This window comes from Borostomias antarcticus (assembly GCF_949987555.1).
Source record: "Borostomias antarcticus genome assembly, chromosome: 22".
Classification (NCBI taxonomy): domain Eukaryota; kingdom Metazoa; phylum Chordata; class Actinopteri; order Stomiiformes; family Stomiidae; genus Borostomias; species Borostomias antarcticus.
The window spans coordinates 19,721,047-19,741,596 of NC_140255.1; the positions used below are offsets into that span (position 1 = coordinate 19,721,047).

At 46.1% G+C, this 20,550-nt stretch overlaps 1 protein-coding gene across 1 annotated transcript; it reads left to right on the top strand.

Moving 5' to 3' along the window:
- Positions 1–1,418: 1,418 nt before the first annotated feature.
- LOC311324064 (ras-related protein Rab-5C-like) lies at positions 1,419–6,713 on the top strand. The gene is made up of 6 exons (XM_084456444.1): positions 1,419–1,558; positions 2,679–3,011; positions 4,448–4,599; positions 4,891–5,013; positions 5,337–5,430; positions 5,901–6,713. Exons 2-6 carry the CDS (start codon positions 2,846–2,848, stop codon positions 6,026–6,028), a joined length of 663 nt encoding a protein of 220 aa, XP_084312570.1. The 5' UTR covers positions 1,419–1,558; positions 2,679–2,845; the 3' UTR covers positions 6,029–6,713.
- The last annotated feature ends 13,837 nt before the right edge of the window (positions 6,714–20,550 follow it).

The following is a 20,550-nucleotide window of genomic DNA, read 5'->3' on the forward strand; positions in this document are numbered from 1 at the left end:
GGTTGGTGAGGGTGAGGGTTGAGTGAGGGTGAAGGTTGAGTGAGGGTCAGGGTTGAGTGAGGGTGAGGGTTGAGTGAGGGTGAGGGTTGGTGAGGGTGAGGGTTGAGTGAGGGTCAGGGTTGAGTGAGGGTGAGGGTTGAGTGAGGGTGAGGGTTGAGTGAGGTAGGTTGTAGACCTGCTCGGGAGCTGAGTTGGCTATCTATGCTAATGGCTTGTTAATGAAAGTGCTTTATTATTTAAAAAAAAAAATGGGGCACACAGTTGGCGAAGGGACAGACGTGGAGGACAGCTGGGGACAAGAGCAGCTTGCACAGTTGAGTGACGCCCACGGATGTATTAATAGGTGACGCCTAATAGCAACGTACAGTGGCGATAAGCCTTCAACTGCCATTAAGTCGCCACTTATGTCCGTTTGCAAGATATGGGCCCTTTTGAAAACTAGTCTAAGAAAAAAATCTTTGTACACTTAGGTAATGTGACAGGAGGCAAGGGCCAACAGTAATGAGATTAAAAGCTCCCCCACAGTCTATTTCACTTGCAGATAAAGATATTTAATAGCCGAGGTTCTTCGGGGGTCTGGCTACCGAAACATTGTTCTTTTAAAGACTAACTGCATCTAAATGGATTATGTAGGAGGACATAACGCTTATCAACATAAACACAGACCCCTCTTACATAACTCTATCAACATAAACACAGACACCTCTTTCAACTGACAAACTGGTGCACTCTGGTTGGCAGCGAGGCAGCCCACTGTGAATTCCTGTCAGACAAATCCTGTATACGCTACTTTTAAGGGAGACATGAATGATCTGAATAAAATACATTAGGGGGGGTCAGTGAGAGTGACAAGCACAGTTTGTAGAAGCTTCATCTGGTTTCTTATCAAGTGGCGCCCTCCTGTGGTGAAATACTGTCAAGGTTTCTATCCAGCCTATAATTCATGGGTTTCACATGTAGTCCTAGACCTGCCATATTGGGACCAACACAGGTGTTTCAATTTATCTGATTGGCTCTTCTGCATAGAATCCTATTCAGTAGAACTAATTCATTCATTTGAAACACCTGTGTTGTCCCCAACATGGCAGGTCTAGGACTACATTTGAAACCCACGTTTCCCCCCAATGAGGCATAATATAGGCGTGCTTAGGCCTACTTCTTAACCACCACATGTAAAAACATTAGGCCTAAAATTCTAGCAATTAGCTACTGGAATACTGGAATAGGCATATCGCCTACCTACTACTCATGAAAATGATCAGGCATGTACAGTATTCATGCATATTCTGCTCAGTGTGAATCACTGTGATGTGATGTGTCTGTCTACCTGTATTTAGCGTTCATTTGAAGTGATTAATTAATAAAACTAACTGCTCTAATCTGATTGGTCGAGGCCTCGCATCAGGTGATGGGCGAACCCGGAAGCTGGGTAGTGCAAGGCGGAAGTGAAGCTCGGGTGATTTGCTGAACTGTAAAGAGTGAGAAAACGGGACAGCAGTGGGGACACGTCGCCTGGGGAAAGTCTCCTCCATCTATTAACGACCGTTTTCACATTTTGGTAAGAAAATAACTTTCTTGTCAACATTATTCCGACATGTTTGTGTAACCTGCGACATGTTGAGTCTGCTGACCAGCTCTGCTAAGCTAGCTAGCTAGCATGCTAACGCTCAACAGCTACCAACACTGAGACAGAGTCTGAGAGAGATGAACTACACTTTTACCAGATGATAACTATGAAGAAATAGTGAGCTAGTGAGCGAGCTAGTGAGCTAGTGAGCGAGCTAGTGAGCTAGTGAGCTAGTGAGTGAGCTAGTGAGTGAGCTAGTGAGCTAGTGAGCTAGTGAGCTAGTGAGCGAGCTAGTGAGTGAGCTAGTGAGCTAGTGAGCGAGCTAGTGAGCTAGTGAGCTAGTGAGCGAGCTAGTGAGCTAGTGAGCTAGTGAGCGAGCTAGTGAGCGAGCTAGTGAGCTAGTGAGCTAGTGAGCCAGTGAGCGAGCTAGTGAGTGAGCTAGTGAGTGAGCTAGTGAGCGAGCTAGTGAGCTAGTGAGCGAGCTAGTGAGCTAGTGAGCGAGCTAGTGAGCTAGTGAGCGAGCTAGTGAGCTAGTGAGCCAGTGAGCTAGTGAGCTAGCTAGTGAGCTAGTGAGCGAGCTAGTGAGCTAGTGAGCGAGCTAGTGATCTAGCTAGTGAGCTAGCCAGTAGTTAGATTGTTGACATTGTAAGGGCCTTAATTCACTGTGCTGTACAATGCAAACAGCCAGCTCGCCAATAACACAACAGCCAGTCCTCTGACTAACGTTGGCCAGCTAGTCAGTTAATGTCAGCCCTGATTGAAGCTACAATATTGTAGCTTCAATATACAGCAGTCTTATATACCCAGCTAAATATGCGTGTGCACTCACACACTCCAGGTCTGATTGTCAGGTAGGTGGCAGGTACAGTAGGTGGTTTATTGATCCCCGGGAGGGAGGTTTGGAAAGCACCCATTAGTTCTTCCACTTCCACCTCCAGGTACTTTCCAGACAGCCTGTGCAGTGCTACAGTGAGAAGTGATCACAGTGTACATTTAGCCAGACGAGCCATATGTCACTTGAGAGGTGTCTAACCAGGACTCTTCAGGGCTCTTCCTCAGTCTCCTCTTCTCACCAGCCTCTCTCTGTTTCCTCTGCGCTCCAAATTACCAGGCTTTAACCGTCTCTCAGCCCCCTAAACCAACCGCCGTCCTCGCCTGGACCGCCTCCGGACCGAACCGCGCCGCCGTCTCTGTGGTACACCTCCCCCCCTTCCCCCCGCCCTGCCCTGTGGCCCAGTCCAGGCGCCTCTCACCCCAGGGTAGCCTCCTCTCCGCTCCATGGCGGGTCGCGGAGGGACAGCGAGACCCAACGGTCCGGCTGCTGGCAACAAGATCTGCCAGTTCAAGCTGGTCCTGCTCGGGGAGTCGGCGGTGGGCAAGTCCAGCCTGGTGCTGCGCTTCGTCAAGGGACAGTTTCACGAATACCAGGAGAGCACTATCGGAGGTGAGGCCGAGGGAAAGAGAGATGGTGTTTATATGGGTAGTTAGCTCTCTGTGATTTCAATTATCAAAATTATTTTTAATACATGTCGGGGATGGATATGTAGCTATGTGGTGGCTTGATATGACCAATGATGGGACTTTTAGAACGGAATATGATTTATTTTATTGATAAAAATGCAGGCTGTTGTAAGAAGGCTAGTGCTAAACACAGAATTGGCAATTGATGTATCCATTTTGCTATAGGCCTACTTAAAATAGATTAGACAGAAAGGAAAGCAAGACTTTAACATGTGATAACCTTAGCATAATGTTACAGCAACTGATCCTGGGTCTGTGGTGTGTTCATGATTGTCCCTGGTTCTATATTATATTGTTATAGATAAAAGATTCACATTGAAACAACAATTCTATGGCGTACATGCACACAGTGATACTGACTGACCAGCCGCACACTCCATACTATGCACAGGAAATGTCCTCTTTCTTTGTACAAAGTGTGAGAGGGGTCAAAGGTTACCGCTTTGCCTTACGGGGCCTTTTACAGCCGAGGAAACGGACTCACAATGTTGTCATGTGATATAGGAATTTTCAGCCAGCCAAGTGAGGCGTTAACGGCTTAATAGGAGTGCCAGACTAGGAAAATACGTTAAACCTGTCTGACAGGACTTCTGGGTAAATAACCTCAAGGGAAAATGTTTTGTTTCCATGACTTTGTGGGGGAAAGACGGCACTCGCCTACACGTAACAAAGTGTGTGGAATGATGGCGTAGAGGTTTCTAGTCCTGGTGCTTTCTGATAGATTCTCTCCTTGCCTTGTATCTTTCTTTCCTCCTTCTATAATATCATATATTTTTCAGCATCACCATAAAGGCAAACTTTATGAAACGAATGGCATACTGGATAAAGATGTTGGTGTGATCAGAATGTCCATTGGTCGACATTACCTTGTGTAATGAGGAGTTCCTTTCTTGGGTCCTCATCAAGACCCTAGTAGTCAAGAGAAGTAGGATAGTGTTGACCCTTATAGTGTTGACCCTTTTTGTGTAAGTGTGTTGTGTGTACACAGTTTCACTGTGAGTGTGTGTGTGTGTAACATGAATGTGTTGCTTGCTGAATGGTAACAAGGAAACAGGCCTTTTGTCATCGACCACAGTTCTGACGTGAGGAACTGCTACTGAAAGTACAGTGTGTCTCCCCGTAGAGGGACAGCCATTGGTTGGCTAGGCTATCGGGTTACAGGAGTGAGGATGCCGATGACGGTAGAAGATTAAAGAGACAGTCCACCACTGTCCATATGATATCACCGCACGAGGTCCAAAACACACCTGACAAACTTTTGATTCTGTGCGCAAATTGTCGCTTATAACAAGCAAATCCATCAGTCCCTCCCTTTTAAGATCATTCGGTTTCTCTCTCGTCTCTCCGCCTTCCCTCTAGCTGCCTTCCTCACACAGACGGTCTGCTTGGACGACACCACGGTGAAGTTTGAGATCTGGGACACGGCCGGCCAGGAGCGCTACCACAGCCTGGCTCCCATGTACTACAGGGGCGCCCAGGCCGCCATCGTGGTCTATGACATCACCAACACAGTACGTTTCCTCTTGATGTGTGGCCATTAAACGATAAGCATGTCCGCTCTCTTTGCCCTGTATTACTCGGTTTGTTTCTTGTTAGCTGTTGCTATAAAGCATGCTAAAATGGATACTTTGATAGACATTTCCAGGCTCTCGTCGGAGAGACGGCTGTTGAAACTGGACAGATACTATAGAGTCACAGACTAGGCCGTTTCACTGTTCCCCCATTCTCAGTTTGGTGTTCCTGTTCAAGTGAATAGAAGGAAACAGGAAGTGACTGTTGGTGGTCTCGGCTCATTATGACAGGACACTTTTACGCGGGCAAAGAACTGGGTGAAGGAGCTGCAGAGGCAAGCCAGTCCCAACATCGTGATCGCTCTGGCTGGCAACAAGGCCGACATCGCCAACAAGAGAACGGTCGACCTACAGGTAGTGTATGAGTGACGTGCACCAACTTAACTGGTCAGCCCTCATGGCCAGTGTCTTTATACTTGGTTAATTTATGTTTGATCCCATGTCCAGCTAGTTAGGATGATGTATACTTTATGTGCTGATGATGTGGTGATTGCAATTTTTCTTTTCTTTCTCTTGTTGAATAAGCAAATGTACCTTTTGTAATATTAAAAACAAAAAAGTAAAGGTTTGTGTGAAGAATTGAGGTTTGTCCTCTGCCAGTACACTAACCGTCCGACAGACTACAATTTGTATCTTTTTAGAACTACAAACATGGTGTCTTGACATTGCTGTTTCAGGATGCACAAGCGTATGCCGACGACAACAGTTTGCTCTTCATGGAGACCTCAGCTAAGACCGCCACGAACGTCAACGAGATCTTCATGGCCATCGGTAAGAGTGACGTGATGAGGCAGGGGGCAGAGGGGTAGGAGTCAGAGTATGAAGTCCAAGATGTTTGTTTCTTAACCTCAACAAACTGAAGTCCATCCTGGACAAGCCCCTCCATCCCCTCCATGACGAGCTGAGGCAGACTAGGAGCACCTTCAGCCACAGGCTCAAAACTGAGTGGCTCAGGTGCTCCTTGGTGCCAGCAGCCATCAGACTTCATAACAGCGCCTGAGAGCACCCCACGTCCCTTGTCATTTTACTTGGCACTTCGCTTTGGCTAGGGTCTTTATTGATATTTATACGTTTTTATAGCAGTTATTTATAGTTTTAATATACATATTTTGTGTTATATGACCCATGGATTCTTGATTTTATTCTGTACATCTGTTCTAGCTTTCTGCTGCTGTAATGCCCACATTTCTCCTCCTGGGGATCATTAAAGTGATCTTGTGTTGTACCCTCTGTCCCTCCAGCTAAGAAACTCCCCAAGAACGAACCGCAGGGTGGGGCGGCGGCGGGGGGCCGTACCAAAACGGGCGTGGACCTGCAAGAGCCCGCCCCTCAGGGCCGCAGCGGCCAATGTTGCGGCGGGAGCAACTAGCAAACAATGCAAAATGAACTTACCGAGCGAGCTCGCGAACATCAACGCTGTCCAGACCACCACAGCCAATCAGAACCCAGTGAGGGCCCCCCAGACCGGAACCACTTCTCGCCCTCCGCACTTAAAACTGAGATTACAGATGAGATTATCTCTTCTCCCTTTGATCGAAAGGAGTGTTTAAAAAAAAATAATTAAAAAATCATAAGCTATTGGGACTACACCCCCATTCCTCTCTCTCTCTGTCTCTCTTTGTCTGTCTCTCCTTTCCACCTTATCTTCCTCCCTCCCCCCTTCTCAATCCCTTCCTGGTGTTATTTGATTCAAATACTAACTGGATTATGTCTTAATACTCTTTTCTTTTTTTAAAGGGGTGAAAGTTGTTTGATGATGTCATAGCAGGTGATCGTTGTCCAGGTGATGGGTGCATGTGATGGTTTGTTTTGTTTTTTTAATCCCACCTCAGTTGTTTCCTTCCTCGTTGATCTTCCTCGTCTGGAAACCCACAAAGATGCTCAAAGGGGACAATGCGTCTTAACACTTCCCAGCCCTCTCCAGTTTTTGTAAATGAATATTGGCCTGGTTCCTCCTTGCTAGGGCCTGGTTAGCTCCGCCGTAGCCTGTCATTTCATTGTGGTCTCTGACCTGTGCAACAAATTAAACTATGTACCCAATGTGCATTAACACCTTTATGACGTCAGTCGTTTTTAGCATCATGTTTTTTGAATCTGTAAAATAAGTTAAAATAAATTCTGAGACCAGAGAAAAAAAAGCTCAATTCATAGGGTGGTAATTCTTGTCCAGAATGTAGATTTTAAGTTGTATGTTGAGATTATATTTTTAAACAACCATGACATGAAGGTTTTCACCATCATCAATATTTTGTATTATGTTTTCAGGTATCGCTGTAAGATTGTGTGAGGGGGAGAGAGTGAGTTGCTTCCACCTTATTACAACATAGTCATGTCATAGTCAGATGAATGGTAGAATATATCAAATAAAAAAGCACAAACAGGCTGTATATTAAACCATGCAACATGTTATTGAAACATTCAATTGAAATGGAATGGCTTTTAACCCTAAAGGATGGAGAGGACGTTGGTTTGCTGTGCTCCCGGTGTTCAAACCAGCCAGGCCTTTAACGGACATTTATTGCCCTTGACAGCAAATCACTTTGCGAAGCCAGCTATCGAACCTGTGGACACAATAACAGGAACATACACGTTAAGTGGCTAACAAACAGCTATAGAGGAGCAAGGGTATGACACACTGCATTTTCCTTGCTGTTCCTTCTTGTCCTCGCGTGTGTGCCGTGCCAGTTTAACACTTGTATATCCTTTATGTTAACCAGCTGTTCCAGGCTCAGACCTTACCTAGTCCCTTACCAGTCCCTCCACATAACTTTATGTTAACCAGCTGTTCCAGGATCAGATCTTGCCTAGTCCCTCCACATAGCTTACCGCTTCCTGGAACTTTTTTTTGGATTTTCCTCGTCTTTCTTCTCTTCTTCCTCCTCTTTCTCCTTCTCCTCCTCCTCCTCATGATCATCATAATTCAATGCCGGTGTGCTGAAAGTTCTCATCTCGTCCTCCATCTTGCACCTCTGCTCTTCAGGCAGAACAATCTCCTCCAGCTCCTCCCCTTCCTGTCCGTGTTTTGCTACTTCTGTTCCATCGCTCCTCATCTCTGCCTGGCTGTCTAGGAAGCCCTGAGTCGAGAAACAGGAAATGATGCTCTAATTCAGCAAAGACCAGTTCAATGAAACATCTGCTACTGTTTGTGAAATACTCTCACAGCTAGCCCTAATGACTAATGTATAATAATCACTTGAATTAATACTTGAACTATTTTCATCATGTAGCTTCTAAATATTTCTGGTTCTGGTTCTCCAAATGTGCAAGGTAACAATCTAAATTGGCTGCAGCCAGTATATTGCGCCTTGCCTATCCCAGTGCTTTGAAGCTATCTTGTTTTAGAAAGCGCAGTACATGTCACCCTGAGGAGAGAAAGACTTTTCTTCTTGGCTCCTTACCTGCGCGGGGTGGGCAGTCCCTAGGCAGATGACAGAGTTTCCCCCGGCTGTCTGGGGGTAGATGGGAGTCTGCTTCAGAGAGGGCAGATGACTGGGTGCTTTGAGGGGCAGAGCAGTGAACCCTGCCAGATTGGAGCTGGGGCTCCATACATCCTGGCCTTTCAAGATTACGGAGCTCTGTAGAGAGAGAGGGATGACAGGTCATCAGGCACAGAGAGCATCCAGAAACCTCCAAACGTCAGTCGTACAGCCCTAAACCAAGAGTTCTAGACCGGCCCCTTATCAAGCGACAACTTCGATCCAGCCCTGTCACTTGCGACCACGGGTCATCGATCCAGCCCTGTCACTTGCGACCACGGGTCATTTGATACCTACAGTGTTTTGACCGGACAGGAAGCCCAGTCTGTCCTCGGGGGCCTTGGCTTCGGCCTGCAGCTCCGCTGGGCCCGGCCGCTCCGGAGCGCTGGAGGTTCCTGTGGGGCTCGGCTGATCCTCTCTGACCTGGGGAGTGGAGCGGATGGTGTGAAATAAAAGTGCACGTAGTTTAAACAGCACAGAAACAGCTCATCGGGTTCCTTTGGCTACCTTTCTGGTTGTCTCTGGTGTGAAGGTGGTGCTTCTGCACCTCATGTCATCTGTGATGATGTGGATATTATTGTCACTCATGTCTTTGTCTTGGGTGAGAGTCCGATTCACGTACAGCAGGCCTACACAGAGTTCAAATGCCCATCAGCTTATTTAATTTAAATTGTATCTAACGTTACAACAGTTTCTTTCTGTATCTGGTCTTTGCCCTCTCAACATGTGGATTCATATCTGGACCACTTTTAATTGATTAAAAGTTATATACAAAAACTCATCATGATTTCTGTTCATCATATTGTTCTTTAAAAAAAAAAATGGACTTAGGCCTGCTTACCGACAACACCTTTGCACTCCCAAAGCTCAGGTGAGTTTCTTGTAGTGCCAAACTCCGCCCCCTTTGGTTCCAAGCATTATGACAAGTCATTATCACAAGTTATCAAGTCAACTATTTTCATCATGTAGCTTCTAAATATGTCTGGTTCTGGTTCTCCAAATGTGCAAGGTAACAATCTAAATTGGCTGCAGCCAGTATATTGTGCCTTGCCTATCCCAGTGCTTTGAAGCTATCTTGTTTTAGAAAGCGCAGTACATGTCACCCTGAGGAGAGAAAGACTTTTCTTCTTGGCTCCTTACCTGCGCGGGCTTGGCAGTCCCTAGGCAGATGACAGAGTTTCCCCCGGCTGTCTGGGGGTAGATGGGAGTCTGCTTCAGAGAGGGCAGATGACTGGGTGCTTTGAGGGGCAGAGCAGTGAACCCTGCCAGATTGGAGCTGGGGCTCCATACATCCTGGCCTTTCAAGATTACGGAGCTCTGTAGAGAGAGAGGGATGACAGGTCATCAGGCACAGAGAGCATCCAGAAACCTCCAAGCGTCAGTCGTACAGCCCTAAACCAAGAGTTCTAGACTGGCCCCTTATCAAGCGACAACTTCGATCCAGCCCTGTCACTTGCGACCACGGGTCATCGATCCAGCCCTGTCACTTGCGACCACGGGTCATTTGATACCTACAGTGTTTTGACCGGACAGGAAGCCCAGTGTGTCCTCGGGGGCCTTGGCTTCGGCCTGCCGCTCCGCTGGGCCCGGCCGCTCCGGAGCGCTGGAGGTTCCTGTGGGGCTCGGCTGATCCTCTCTGACCTGGGGAGTGGAGCGGATGGTGTGAAATAAAAGTGCACGTAGTTTAAACAGCACAGAAACAGCTCATCGGGTTCCTTTGCCTACCTTTCTGGTTGTCTCTGGTGTGAAGGTAGTGATTCTGCACCTCATGTCATCTGTGATGATGTGGATATTATTGTCACTCATGTCTTTGTCTTGGGTGAGAGTCCGATTCACGTACAGCAGGCCTACACAGAGTTCAAATGCCCATCAGCTTATTTAATTTAAATTGTATCTAACGTTACAACAGTTTCTTTCTGTATCTGGTCTTTGCCCTCTCAACATTCATATCTGGACCACTTGTAATTGATTAAAAGTTATATACGAAAACTCATCATGATTTCTGTTCATCATATTGTTCTTTAAAAAAAAAATGGACTTAGGCCTGCTTACCGACAACACCTTTGCACTCCCAAATCTCAGGTGAGTTTCTTGTAGTGCCAAACTCCGCCCCCTTTGGTTCCAAGCATTATGACAAGTCATTATGCTCTGCTGTGTCATAGTGGCCCGGAAACAGCATGAATAAAGGATTTTACACTTATGACCAAATAGATATGGCATTAGGCCAGTAGATGGGGGTGCAGCACTATTTCCCGTGAATTGTGCGACTTTAATTAGGCTACGATTGTAACTCACGTAGGCTAATGTATGCATGTCATTTGAAGAGGAAAGTCTGCGTGTAGCTGTGTGTACCTAACGCGCGCGTGCGTGCGTGTTTGCAGGCTACCTGTGTGTGCATGCGCGTGTAGAGGGCACTATAGGGGCAAGTGGGAAGCATGCGCGTGTAGAGGGCATGTAGGGGCAAGTGGGAAGCATGCGTGTAGAGGGCACTATAGGGGCAAGTGGGAAGCATGCGTGTAGAGGGCACTATAGGGGCAAGTGGGAAGCATGCGCGTGTAGAGGGCACTATAGGGGCAAGTGGGAAGCATGCGTGTAGAGGGCACTATAGGGGCAAGTGGGAAGCATGCGCGTGTAGAGGGCACTATAGGGGCAAGTGGGAAGCATGCGTGTAGAGGGCACTATAGGGGCAAGTGGGAAGCATGCGTGTAGAGGGCACTATAGGGGCAAGTGGGAAGCATGCGTGTGTAGAGGGCACTATAGGGGCAAGTGGGAAGCATGCGCGTGTAGAGGGCACTATAGGGGCAAGTGGGAAGCATGCGCGTGTAGAGGGCACTATAGGGGCAAGTGGGAAGCGTGGCAAAGAATAAGGAGCTTTTAAGAAGACTGCGCGTCTTGCAGGAGACCTGTCTCCGGGTTAATAAAACGGCCAGTTCTATTTTGATAAACTGGCCTTTTAATAGATGCGCCCGCAGCCTCTCGGTTTCAGAGTCAATTCGTTTAAAGTCGCACAGAAATGAAAAAAGCATTCTGTCCCATTTTGGTTCACATAATTGGTCATAGTGTTCATCTATTCAACAATGTATGCCAAAAAAAAATACAAAATTCTACTTTTGTTGTAATCTTATATCAAAGTATATAATTTCTTTCTTCCTGGAAAACGGTAGGTCAAGTGCAGTGACGACAACAGGTACCTTAGATTTTAGACCAATAATCTTACGACATCCACCCGTCAATCAACGCTATCCTCCTATCGAATCTGTCTAAAGTTCTTAAAACCTGTCACTTGTCAATCTTCCAATCAAATTCCTCTAAACACATGTCCCGCCCTCATGTTGTTGCGTCGGAAATACGTCAAACTACGGAAGTTAGATGATCTCAAACGTCCGTTTCTGTCAATACATCCATGGTTTCTGTGCGACTGTGGCCTTTTAATAGATGCGCCCGCAGCCTCTCGGTTTCAGAGTCAATTCGTTTAAGGGATACGTAGCTTCCGTGCTTTATTGCTGTTGAGCTGATTTGTACTGTAGGCTATGAGACTGTGACAGCGGGGGGCCATGGGAGTTAATAACAATGTGAAGCCTATAATTCTGTTCCTTTTGCTGTATACATGTGCTATTGTTAACTCGTCCCACTCCATAGTTTGATAATTCCTTGATATCTGTCTCTCCTTTCCTGTAGTCAGCGCTGTTGTTTAGCGGTGAAAGGTGATAAGGGCCCACAAGCAAGCAGGGCCCACAAAAAAGCAAGAGGTCCCTCTTTCTATGACGACATTATTCTGCATTTAGATCAGTCACACCAATGCTGCATCGGAATTCAAATTAAGCCACAAATAATGCAATATAGATGAAAAAAGTTTTTATTTCCTGAGCAATATCCCCCTTCTTAAATGGTTTGGTCCATGCCATGGTTCATGCTGGCAAGTCTCACCTCTTTTGACATTAACTTCACTATACCGGCTGGCTGTCAAATACTAACACTAATAGCGTTAAATAATAAACATCAAGCCCATACATAAATCCGGGCACCAGAATGGAGAGAGAGGCCAGGAGAAAAGGCAGCAGACTGGGAGCCCATAAGCATTTTTTTCCACAAGAAAGGTGAGAGTAGCTATGTTAAGATGGTCGGTCAGTTGCCCACAGTCTCACATTAACCATGACAACGAGAGCTGTTAGCCTAGTGTGTGAAGAAAGTGCTAAGCTAGGTATCAATATGACCCAATATGACGCAAGGCGGCGGAGTCTCGCCACCACACCACGGACCAATTTACCATTTCTCTCTACAACTATAGTATCTTGGTCTCCAAATGTAGGTAGTGGCAGATGTTGTGTAACTGGCACCTTAGTGGATAAAAGTCTATCCTGGCCGTCACGTATTACTGAACTGAAGAACAATCATTCAGACATCTCGTATTGTTAGAAGCTCCTGGCAGACCCAGGTCATAGGTCATGTCTTGAGACAGGTCTCAATCCTACGTCTGTGATTTTTACAGCTAGCTGAAATGATCTTGCTATATTTACCATCAAGACCAAAGCTACAGCTAGGCAAGCAACCGCAACACAAATGTCTTGTAAATGCCTGGAATAACTTACCAAAAGCAACCAGGAACATGACAAAAAGTTGTTTTTACGGTAACCTGTCATAATCCAACAGTCATCTTATACATGCGGGCGGCTGTGGCTCAGGAGGTAGAGCGGGTTGTCCAGTGATCGTAGGGTTGGCGGTTCAAATCCCACCTCTTCCTGTCCACATGTCCAAGTGTCCTTGGGCAAGACACTGAACCCCAAATTGCTCCCAATGAACAGGCTAGCGCCTTGCATGGCAGCTACCGCCATTTGTGTACGAATGTGTGTGTGAATGGATGTATGAGAGGCCATTGTCAGGGTGTATAATATCTACTAACTGTTGAAGAAGCAGCCTGTGATGTCAGTGATTCAGGATATACACTAAAAAGGAAAGTGATCTCCCTAAGTAATAAGGAAATGTCCCAATTGGTATGCAAATGATTTCAAAGTGTCATATCACTTAAGTGCTACCACAGATTGAGAAATTCAACTCCAACACTTTCAGACTGATTAAAGCATTACACACAGATTATATTACAGTATGTACTATATTACACTGTAATATACACTATATATATATATATATACTGAACTTCCTGGCCCCTCACATGTGAGTAGGCTCTGTGGAGTAGGTAGATGATGATGTCGTCCACGTTGCTTCAGGTCTCAAACGGCGCCGGGTCCAGGAAGTCTCTCACCAGGGGCCTCAGGCTCTGCAGAACCAGTCTCTGGAACACCAGCATGACATAAGACATCAGTGCCACTGGCCCGTAGTCATTGAGGACTCTGGGACTGACTTTTTTGGGCACCGGAACGATGCAGGAGGTCTTCCACTACTGTTTAATGAGCTGAGTTGGACCATGCTACACCCTTCCACTGAGTTTTGTGCAAATCGGTCCAGTAGTTTTTTTATGAGAGGCTGTATAGGCCATATTCCATACTTTACCTCTCACGTACACATGTGAATACTCTCACATACACATGTGAAATCCTCTCACATACTACTGAAAATCATCTCACATACTACTGAAATGCAATAGTTGTATGTAAGAGGAATTTCAGTAGTATGTGAGAGTATTTCATATGTGTATGTGAGAGCATTTTCAGTAGTACTAGCTTGAAATGCTCGCTAGTTTAGCGCTGTGTTGTGTCCCTGTCTGGGTTGTTTGGCCCACCTACCCACCTCTAAAAGCGCTCGTCAATAAATACCCTGGGTATCACGTTATGAATCGAGATATGTCAACCTTCTAATCTACAAGCAGGTCAGCGACGCCCTCCTGTGCGATTCTAATCGGCTGATTTACATAGATTTTTCTTGAATAAATCAGGCAATTCATGTATTGGTTTGTTGCACATGCTATGACACAGGGTGTTGTTAAAATAGTATTTATCAAGCCAAGAGCTTCACGAAGTTAAGTGAGTTCGTCTCTCCTCTTCCATCTTGCATATTTTGCACTGGTGTAGTGGTAGTCATTAGCTAAGGTAGCCTAGACCACTATCTACACGGTCATTCACATAATGTAGAAAATGTAAACTGTTCTTTGATGTCTCCAACTATGTTGGGGAGAGGAAAAATCCTCATGTTTGAATCCCACAGACCGGTTCAGCATTGGGATTCTGACTGGCATTCAAAGTCTTTACAAAGGTGATTTGTAGAAGAGGTGCAACAAACTAGCCTCAAGAGACCATCCTGATTTCACAAGCTCACAACCAACCGGCAGGTCAGGTTAGCAACAAACTATGGCACTGTCTAGATTTGAAATTGGACTGGGTGTAAATTGTCTTGTAACTAGTCAGACTGCTTTTATGGTGGAGGTGCATCAGATTGCACCTCAGTGAGCTGGCCATTAATACCCCCATTATAAAACACACACAACCATACATACACACACTCTCTCTTTCCCTCTCACGCACCCTCTTTCTCTCTCTCACTGTGAGAGTCACACACATACACACACATGCACACACACACACACACACACTTCAAAGACAGCTGCTCTGCCAAAATGCAGGCAGCCACTGTGTCCTCAGTAAATGATTTCTCATTTGCTGTGCTGTCAATCGAAGCACATTCTGTCTGAAAATAAAACTCATTTCATGCAATACGGCTGCCGGTATGAAATAACTCTTTAGAGAAGAGATTTGTAGAGGGGGAGAGTGAGAGAGAGAGAGAGAGAGAAAGCAAACGCCCTTTACATTTCCAATCTGCATAATCTTCTTTTTCCATTTACAGTAGCCTACAGTAAAGTACATAGGTAATTTGGCCACATTGAATATTGGTTGTCATAACAACAGGGATTTTGGGATTAACTCCTCGGCGTGACCCAGTTCGATTCAACCGTTGGCACCCAGAATCCTTAGCGAAGGTACAGCCAAAAGAAATGAGGGTGCGAGAGAAATCCATCAATCACCTTCGAAAGGAAAATGGAACTGAACCAGACATACATGACTTATGTTATCGATGTTCTAAAGAAATGACCTTGAGAATGTCCCTATTCTTAGAAGGTTGTGTGTACAAACCTTCACCACCACATCCTGACATGCCAATCAAACCAGCCGTGCCAGGTTTGTAAACTATCTCACCATGCCGCCATGTCTGAGATAACCAGCTCTGTTATGATTCCTCTATGTTATGTTAGGCTAATTATTCCTGTCAACTTCTGTCAAGAACTTAACATGATGGTTGTGTTGTTGCTAGTGCAGGAAATGTCAGGACATGCTTTCTGAATCCTATCTTAGTCTTGTTAATCTCAGTGTCCTTGACATGTGAGAGGTGAAAGATGCCTCTTAGCCCACACTGTTCAAGAGATCAGTTTTAAACCCAGGTCAACCATTCCTCCTGTTGTATTTCTAAATGAAGCAACACAACATGCCACACCCTACTCTAATCATACATATGTTTATAATCAAACATTTGAGCTGCTTGACACATTACTTTGTATCCCAGCAAACCAAGGTATAATGTAGACTGTATGATAAATGAAGTGCAGTACTACATACAGCTACTGTATCATAGATAAAACCCTAGGTTATGTTATGTTATGTTATGTTATTTTTATTTATAATGCGCCCCCCAACCAACTGTTACATCAGCCCGGGGCGCAGCCCGGGTACAAAGGGAGACAAACAAAAACAAAGGACTGCAAACGAACAGATTAACAAGAAACGCCAGGAATTGGAGAGTGGCTGGCTGCTGTCGGGCGTAGCGCCGCCATCATGCTTCCTAGCGCTTCACAATACAAATAACAGATCAAAAGGAAGAAAGAGCGACATACAAAATACAGTACAAGGCAATTACAATGAGAGGGAAAGGGGGGGGGGGGTGTGCGTGTGTGTGTATGTGTGTTTCTGAGTCCGTGAGTTCAGTCCATGTGTGTGTGTGTGTGTGTGTGTGTATGCCTGAAGGCCTGAAGGTTGAGTATTACTGAGGCCTACTGCATATGTCTCTTTCAAGAACATTCTAATAACGTCCGCATTCAATGTGTTGTATTAGAGTCTAGATAGACATCCAGTACAACCAGCCAGAGGTGCAATCACAGAGCTGTGTGCTGTGCTGTTTCCACAGGCGGTGTCTGCCTTTCAGAAGAGCTTTCAGGGTGACGCATTCTCCTGCACTCTGCTCCTCATCTCGGGAAGCAGCGATGCCCCTCAAATGTTGCATTTTCAGGTGAACTTCGAAGGCAATGATGGATGGAATTGGTGCGTGCATGTGTGTGTGTTCTTCAAAGGCTGTTACTGTGGCAACCAGGTAAATTGGGAGTGGGGGGGGGGGGGGGGGGTTGAGAGAAGCCGTAGGCGAGCCACTGAGGGGAGACATCAAATCGCTCCTGAGGAAACTACTGGAGATAATGATCACGCGCAGAACAGACTTCACTTTTGATGCGCTTTGATGCACTTTTGATGCACTGTCCATGTTTCTGATTGATCGTTTTCAATGTAACTCCTCTGTATAGAATTTTGTGGAAATTTATTTGGATAATATATACAGATAGACATTAGATGACTGTGGTGTGAGTGTGCGTGTGTGTGTTTGCGTGTGTGTGTGTGTGTTTGTGCGTGCGTGTGTGTGTGTTTGTGTGTGCGTGTGTGTACATGTGTGTGCGTAAACACTTATTTTTAGGGAGAGCCCTCTGTGGTCCAGTAGGGTGCCAGAGGACTTCCATGGGAAGGACATCGCTCAAACTCCAAGTATGTTTCCACAGGGTATCCATCATGGTGCAGCTGACAGCTGTCCCGCGCACGGAGCTCCGGCTGGGCAGCTCACACAGCCACGTGCCCCTGGCGCTATGCTCCCAAAGTCACCCACAGGCATCCGCTTTTGAACACAGCCCAACAATCTTAATGAGGGGGGGGGGGCAATAGGCCTACAAGGCAAAAGAGGGCCTAAAAGGAGAGCATTTAACGTGTTGGGGGGTGATACGACGTGGTCAACATTTTCCCTTGACCCCCCCGCACATGCATCTTAAACAAAGTGGCAGCTATTTGCCAGGTACAATAATAGAAGTAAACAAACTGCCTGAACCTGGTAGCTATGTCTGAAGTTGTTTAACTTTCATATTTACTCAAGTTGACTACGTAACCAATTTGATCATTGGTTTTAAGGTTGTTGCCAACTGATAAAAAACATCATTACAGCTTCTGTGCTTCTCAGATATGGATTCCAAACACTTATTTGGCAAAATTAATACATACACGCTCTATAAGACCACAGTATCATGAATTAAATTAATGATAATCAAGTCAAGTGTATATTTTGCATTATCCATCTTAAGTAGATTGCAACATACACATCCAATGAATGAAGGCTCTTACCAACAATATCCAGTGACACATTGACACATAGCAGGCCTATTATGTCTCACTGTGATGTATTAACATTGATGTATAGACATCGGGAGGTTGTTTCTGCAAGATTAGGCTATAGCCTACCCGAGAGACTGTTCTGATATAACCTATAGCCTACCCTAGAGACTGTTCTGATATAACCTATAGCCTACCCTAGAGACTGTTCTGATATAACCTATAGCCTACCCTAGAGACTGTTCTGATATAACCTATAGCCTACCCTAGAGACTGTTCTGATAGAACCGGTTGCATCTGAACTCCAGCCAAGGATGTGTGCGCCGAGGACACAGCTGAGCGTTTTTCTCATGTTACAGTCATTCGCAGAACTGTAGGCTACTGTGAGGGTGCGCACACACACGCACACACACGCACACACACACACGCACACACACACGCACACACACACACACACGCACACACGCACGCACACACACGCACACACACACGCACACACACACACACACGCACACACACACACGCACACACACGCACACACACACACACGCACACACACGCACACACGCACACACACGCACACACACACACACGCACACACACGCACACACACACACACGCACACACACACACACACGCACACACACGCACAACAAGCGTGCTTTCCTCCCGGCGCGCTCCTGAGACTCGCCTGAACGCGCTTGTGGTTGCGGAGCACCGAGATGTTCATTACAAACGGATCTACTCTAAAACGACCCAGAGCAGGTAGGAGGATATTCTTCTACTAACCAAAATACCGGCTTTATGTTTCACTTTCTTGCATATCATTCTATCTTGCAGTGGCAGTCCGTTTCGCCTGATGCCGAGGGTTGGTCTGATTGACCCGGTAGATAGCTCACAGAGAAGTAGTCTGTCTACCTGTAGCAACAAGGTTTGCATGTCTGCAATTGTGATGTTGTAGTACAAGTTATCCTATTCCCTGCAAAAATGGGCTACTGCTATGAGAAAACATGACATCAGTTCAGATTTAATCTGTAGCCTAATCTCTGTCACTTTATTTGATAGATTGAACTGTAAGATACCTTATTCATTCGTTTCTCCATGTGTGTCCTTTTCGAGGTGTGCCATGCGCACCTGTAAAGATGTTAATTAGGTATCTGCGTTATTTCAACAGAGCTGTAGGCTGTTTACTGTAGGCTGTTTACTGATGGGCTGATGACTCATCCACACCTTTAAGGCGGCAAACGATCTTGGCAAGTCACATCTTTGGACTCGTCTTTTGTGGAGCACCTGCCTGCTCTCAGACTGCTCTCAGACGGTTGAATAGAGGCTAAATATAACTTCAGTGGGCTGAATAATGACGAAGCATTGAGAGAACTATTCATTTCCAATGGCTTGAGTGGAATGTGTGCATACGGTGTGTGCGTGCGCGTCAGTCACGTGTCCACCTCAGGCCAATGCTGTAACTAGACTAGTGTATCCAGGTTGTGTGAGGGTCCATTTAACATGGACGCTTAACTGGACTGTCTGTCTACCTGGCCTCGTCTCCTCCTTTAAATTACATTGGATAGCCTCTTTGATATTGTGTTGTCCTCGCATATTTTTACACATTCAAACATACAGTAAAGAAGTTTGGACTTAAGCAAAGTTAAAAAATAAAAAAATAGCTGGTAGGCTAATTGAATTATACACATTGAACTCAGTGCTATGTGTAAACAAAAAAGGTTGCAGTCAACTGTAGGCCTATTAGCAGGCTACTATACAGTAGATGTTATGAGAGAATGTTCCAAGTTTGAAGCCATTGTGGCACACTGACCCTACAATGTTTATTGCTTATTTCACAGCAAGCGTCTCTACACTGCTACGTATATATCAGAAGCTGCTTGTCCCCTCGCTGCTTAACATAGTTGGTGCTAATTAGCCTATTGCTACGCTCTTTTAAAACATGCCTCTCTCGCTCACCGCGCCGCGCTCAACTGCCACTCAAGCCAAGTGTAGCGGGCTTCTCTCCTCGAGTTATCTAGAGGACGAGCTGCGACATCATCTTCCCAGTCCCCCGACAAACGACCTTGGCCTCCTTAGCGCACAGCCTCCAGATCTTATAATGGCATCTAAATGGAAACGGACGCTGATACGGAATATAGGCACTGTTTTTTATACTGAAACGCCACCAGCCAGCAGGTCATGGTTCTCAGCGTGGAAGGAGGAGAGGGGCTTTGTTCTCCTTTTAATCACGTCCCTCTGGCCTTGCCTGACTCTGCCCGCTCCCCCTGGCGCTGCCGTCATTTTCACCAGGATTGCGATGAGACGAGTGTGTGTTCACACTCCTGTGTTCACACTGCTGTTACTCCAGTGTGTCCGCTGGGCTTTGAGAACTGAGGCAGCTCAGCTGAGCCCGCGCCCCCTGTCTGACGTGTCAGTGTGGAAACCGTACTGTAGTAGTAGTAGTAGTAGTAGTAGTAGTAGTAGTAGTAGTAGTAGTAGTGGTAGTAGTAGTAGTAGTAGTAGTAGTAGTAGCAGTAGGCTAGTAGCCTTAGTCGCGCCATGCCACACGTGGGAGATCTCCGCCTCCGAAAGTCTGTAGACTTTCATTGAAAATCGTTGCTAGAACAGTGCTGAAAACCCACGCTACCAAACAGAGCCACTGCCTGCATCTCCAACAGGGTGAAGGACCAGCCTTACCGGAAATGATGTCCTCCAAACAAACTGGAGTGGAGAATCGAAACAAAACATTCACCTCCCCATTAGGAAAGACCGCCCTAAAGACGTTGGATTTGTTCTCTAATGCATCTCTCAAATAGTTTCCACCCACTTTTAGCAATGAAATCTGGACAAATGTCTTCAGTCTAAAGTTGAGCACAGCGTTTAGAGACTGACCCATGGTGTCTATAGACCATGTCCCTGTCCTTTCTCTTTGCTGTGGTGCAGTTATCTGCCTCTTTTTCATCTCTTCTTCTGCGTGACCCCGTATCCCTCATTCCCTCCCAGCATGCCTCTCATTCCCTCCCAGCATGCCTCCTGCTCCCTCCGATAGCCCAGCTCAACCTGCACAC